General features: G+C 58.0%; 1 protein-coding gene and 1 long non-coding RNA gene across 2 annotated transcripts; one reads left to right on the forward strand and one right to left on the reverse strand.

The window, feature by feature from the left end:
• The first annotated feature begins 79 nt into the window (after nt 1-79).
• Nucleotides 80-912, forward strand: LOC121026499 (hemoglobin subunit alpha). The gene is made up of 3 exons (XM_040469341.1): nt 80-219; nt 337-541; nt 690-912. The coding sequence occupies exons 1-3, from the start codon at nt 125-127 to the stop codon at nt 816-818; spliced, it is 429 nt and encodes a 142-aa protein (XP_040325275.1). The 5' UTR covers nt 80-124; the 3' UTR covers nt 819-912.
• On the reverse strand, nt 790-2,984 carry LOC121026500 (uncharacterized). The gene is made up of 3 exons (XR_005788375.1): nt 2,937-2,984; nt 2,027-2,033; nt 790-914 (listed from the first exon to the last, which is right to left on the reverse strand). It is a non-coding gene; the product is annotated as an uncharacterized LOC121026500 (long non-coding RNA).
• Between the last annotated feature and the right edge of the window lie 1,563 nt (nt 2,985-4,547).

Below are 4,547 nucleotides of genomic sequence, written 5' to 3' on the forward strand. Positions count from 1 at the left end.
GGCCCCGCGCCAGCCAATGAGCGCAGCCCGGGCAGGCGCGCCCCGCGCGCCCGGGGCATAAAGGCTCCGCGCCCTCGCGGCCCCGCACCTTCTGGTCCCGACACAGACTCAGAGAGAACCCACCATGGTGCTGTCTGCCGCCGACAAGAGCAACGTCAAGGCCTGCTGGGGTAAGATCGGGTCCCATGCTGGCGAATATGGCGCAGAAGCCCTGGAGAGGTGAGCACCCAACTTGCCCCCGTGGGCACCCGGCACCCGGGGCTCCGCGACCCCTCGCGGTCCTTGTCCTGCGCCGCCCCGCCTAACCGTGGCTCGCCCACCTCTTCCTCCCGGCAGGACCTTCTGCTCCTTCCCCACCACCAAGACCTACTTCCCCCACTTCGACCTGAGCCACGGCTCCGCCCAGGTCAAGGCCCACGGCCAGAAGGTGGCCGACGCGCTGACGCAGGCCGTGGCCCACATGGACGACCTGCCTAACGCCCTGTCGGCTCTGAGCGACCTGCACGCGTACAAGCTGCGCGTGGACCCCGTCAACTTCAAGGTGAGCACCGGGCTGGGGGACCCCTGCGGTGGAGGGCTCGCCGGACCCTGCTGGCAGGAGGGCAGAGTCCCTTGGGTTCCAGAAGGTGGAGTGCGGAGTGCGGGCAGCCGCGTCCCCCGACGCCCCCTGACGTCCCCCCTCCCCGCAGTTCCTGAGCCACTGCCTGCTGGTGACCCTGGCCTGCCACCACCCCGCGGAATTCACCCCCGCCGTCCACGCCTCCCTGGACAAGTTCTTCAGCGCTGTGAGCACCGTGCTGACCTCCAAATACCGTTGAGTGAAGCCGGGGCGATCGTCCTGAGGGCCCGGGGCCTCTTGGGCTCCGGGCACCCGAACTTCCTGATCTTTGAATAAAGTCTGAGTGGGCTGCAGCCTCTGTCCGCCTCTGTCTTCTTTGTCGCTGGCCTTCGTGTGTCGTGTCGGGGGGGGGGGTGACCGGGGGGGGGGGGGGCGGGGGAGCGATGATTCTCCTCCACTGGTACCAGGGACCTCTCTGACTTTGGAGGGAGAGGGCAGGGGAGTAAGGCTGATGCTTCCAGCAATGTGCTGAACCGTGTTCAGGCCTGGGAAGGGCCAGACTTTCAAGGGTCCCTCTCTGGGGTAAGGTGTAGGGGAGTCTTAAGATTGCCACCTTCTTTTGAAGTCTAACACCCATTAAACAGTCTAGACCAAAACAAACCACAAAAACACAACACTCCTGGTGCAAATGCGGGTGCTGGACAGTTTCTTGGAGATTCCCACCTCCTTCCTATCAGAGGGAAGGTGGGCTGGAAAGGGGGTTGCAGCCCCTCCCACCCTTCCTGGGTCACAGTAACCCTCCGGGGGACGGGGGACGGCAGGGGTGGGGTAGAGTCGGGGAAGAAGAGTGGGGCAATGAGCTGGGGGAATGGTCAGGGTGCCCTTGGGGAAGCCCTTTAGCAGAGCGCCTTGCTCCCTTGGCCTGCAGGTTGTGAGGCACACTAACAGCTCACTGTTTGTGCAGCCAGGTGTGCCCCAGCTCACTGCTTCCCCTATTCAAACGCCCAAGGCTCCTGGGGCCTCCCAGAAGTTCTGCCTCGGTGCTGTGAACAATATTTGGAAAGTCCCCTGGCGGCAGTGCTGAAGCCCTGGGCTCAACTTCACACACCCCACCTGGGCTCTGCAACCGTCTTAGGGACCCCACCAGGGCCTCCAGCCCAGTCTGAGCTCAGGGCAGCGCGCAGTCCTGGGTTGTCTCAGGACAGTGACACAGCCCCTTGCTCCCCACTCTGGACAGTGGGGGTTGCCTCTCCTCCTGCACTACACACCCTTTCTTCGCCCCAGAGCCCAATTCACTTTTACTTAAATATAGAAAACACTTAAGAAGTAAACTCAGGGGGCACCTGGGTAGCTCAGTAGATTGAGCGTCGAACTCTTTATCTCAACTCAGGTCTTGATCTCAGTGTCGTGGTTGTGAGTTCAAGCCCCCTGTTGGGCTCTGTGCTGGGCATGGAGCCTACTATAAACAAATAAACTAAAATTCGCCCATGCTTTCACACACAAGCCACGTGCACATGCACACCCACATACACCATTTTTGTGTTATTCAAAGTTGGGAAAGAGAGTCGCTGTGCCCTGTCCCACACCTCTGCAGAAGTAACACAGTTATCAGTTTGGGACTGAGCCCACTGGCTTCTATCCTGTGCTGAGGGGACACAGCTACATCTATGACTACATTCTTCTTTTTGGTTAAAAGTATCATCATACCCTAGATATTTTTCTGCAACCTGCTTTTCTCATGGAACTGTGTCTCCACTACATCTCTTCCAGCAGCGTATCCAGCTCTTTCTTATGTCACAGATTTATTGGTCATTTCTCCATTTCTTTTTTTTAAATGCCTATTTATTTATTTTGAGACAGAGAGTGAGAGAGAAAGAGTGTGTGTGTGGGGGGGGGGGGGTTTGGGTGTGGCTGTGGGTGTGGGTGGAGGAGGAGGAGAGAGAGGGGGAGACAGAGAATCCCAAGCAGGATCCTTGCCATCAGAGCAAAGCCTGACATGGAGCTTAATCCCATGCAACGTGAGATCATGACCTGAGCTGAAATAAAGAGTTGGTGGCTCAACAAACTGAGCCATCCAGGCGCCCGGTCATTTCTCCATTTCTGTTAATTTCCTGTTAATATCCTTTGTCCATTGTTCCCATTAGTCATTTGTTTCTCCCTTTTATATATATGTGGGAGCTCTGCCCATGTTAAGAATGTAAGCCATTAGCTGAGATATGTTCCTCAGTCTTGCCTTAAAAGGACTCAGTGGCACAGGGATTGGAACAAGATGAAGAAGGGGGGATTGTCCCTGGCCTGCGAGGTGGGTCTTGTATGCCTCTAAGCCCCCAGTGTCTTATCCTTTTTGGGGGGCCAGGAGAGGGCCTCTGGCTCTGACAGAATCGGGAAAAGCGTGGAGGTAGGAAGGGAAAGTGGACTGAGCTAGGGGGAGAGTCCTGTGTGAACAAAATTAGAGGAACAGACACCAGGAGGTGGAGCAGAAGGGGGAATTGCTGAGACTTGTCCAGAGCTTCTCTCTTCCCAGTCTGACCATTACTTCCTCCTGGACACACAGGGAAGGTCTTGCGGGAGGGCCCTAGGAGAGGGATGGGGGCAGAGGGTGGTGCCCCCCCACCCGTCCCCAAAGGGAAGTCTTCTTCCCAGGAAAGGACGTAGCGGTGGCCCCTCCCTCCCTTTTCCCCTCGCCAAGCTCTGATGTTCCGCCTCATCGTGCCCATCACACCACCTACTAGCCCAAGGGACTCGTCAGCAGCTGGAGTTCCTGCCCCTTCTTACCACCCCACCGGAAGCTCCTCCCCTGCCCCATGCTGTGGGGTCTGACCAGCCTTATCACCCCCGCATCTCTCACCCCCACTCTGCGGCCACAGAGGCCTTCTCTCCCCTTCCCCTCCACCAAGTGATGGGTAGCTCCCCCTGAACTCTACTCTGCCTATTACTGACTCATCTTCCAGTCTTACTTCCTCAGGGAAGCCCACCATGATCCCCAGACTAACCCTGATGTCCCTGAAAGCCTCATCCACTCTCTCCATGCTTCCTTGGGTCCTTTAACAAGGTTTTCCATTGTATGTGTACTTGTGTGATGATTTGGTCGCTGTCCCTAACTAGGCTGGAAACTCAGGTCTTGCCCAGCCATTCGCTTTATTTATCAACTCAACGACTATTTGCCTCATGAGTCTTGTGTCTGGCACAGTTTACAGCACTGGATGTGTCATTGTGACCCAGGACAGCGGGGGAGAGAGACAGCCGTTCACGCAAGGTCTCAGATAGGAGAGGCCTGCCTCTGTGAGTCCCTGACCTGGGGTGCAGCAGCCGCCACCCTGGAGGAAGGAGCTTGCGCCTGGAACTCTCCTACCCAGCCCTGCAAACTCTGCCCCTTTGTATTTACTCCTTCTGCGATCGATCGGCACTCAGTGGCAGTCGATGGCTATTTGTGTAAAGAAAGGGGGTTGGGAGAACCAAGTCTGAGGGGAGCAGAAGGGCTATTGGGTGGGAATTCTCGAGAACATGTGAGGAAGGACCCCCTTGTGTGCACATCTCTTTCCGCCCTGGGCTAGGAGAGGCCTTTCTTTCCACGACTAACCGCCCGTTGTTTCACTGGTTCCACCCAAGTTAATACACGTCCGGGGAGTGCCAAGCCTAGATCAGGGTAGGTGGCACAAACTGACTACTCCCTTCCGATCCTCAGGAGAGCACAGCCTGAGGATAGGGGCGCTCGGGGACCCTGAAGGGTGTCACTGAGCTCACGTGTTGGAAGAACGGGCATCGAGCCACCTCAGCAAACCGACCCCCACTAGCTGGGGTCTAGGATACCACTGCCATGGCCTTGAAGAGGCGGATGGGAGGAAGACACCCGAACCCTCTACAAAGCCTGGAGCAAAGCCCCCACCGCGCCAGGCTGGCGCTGGCCGCTCGCTGGCGCCCCCTGCCGTCCGGCCGAGTCGGGCCCCGCGCCAGCCAATGAGCGCAGCCCGGGCAGGCGCGCCCCGCG

Source organism: Herpailurus yagouaroundi, unplaced genomic scaffold (genome assembly GCF_014898765.1).
Source record: "Herpailurus yagouaroundi ecotype Mexico unplaced genomic scaffold, PumYag 118676, whole genome shotgun sequence".
NCBI lineage: Eukaryota > Metazoa > Chordata > Mammalia > Carnivora > Felidae > Herpailurus > Herpailurus yagouaroundi.

Coding starts and splice junctions, on each gene's coding strand:
- LOC121026499 (XM_040469341.1), top strand. CDS start 125: ATGGTGCTGTCTGCCGCCGACAAGAGCAACGTCAAGGCCTGCTGGGGT. Junction 220..336: donor GGCGCAGAAGCCCTGGAGAG/GTGAGCACCCAA, acceptor TCCTCCCGGCAG/GACCTTCTGCTCCTTCCCCA. Junction 542..689: donor TGGACCCCGTCAACTTCAAG/GTGAGCACCGGG, acceptor CCCTCCCCGCAG/TTCCTGAGCCACTGCCTGCT.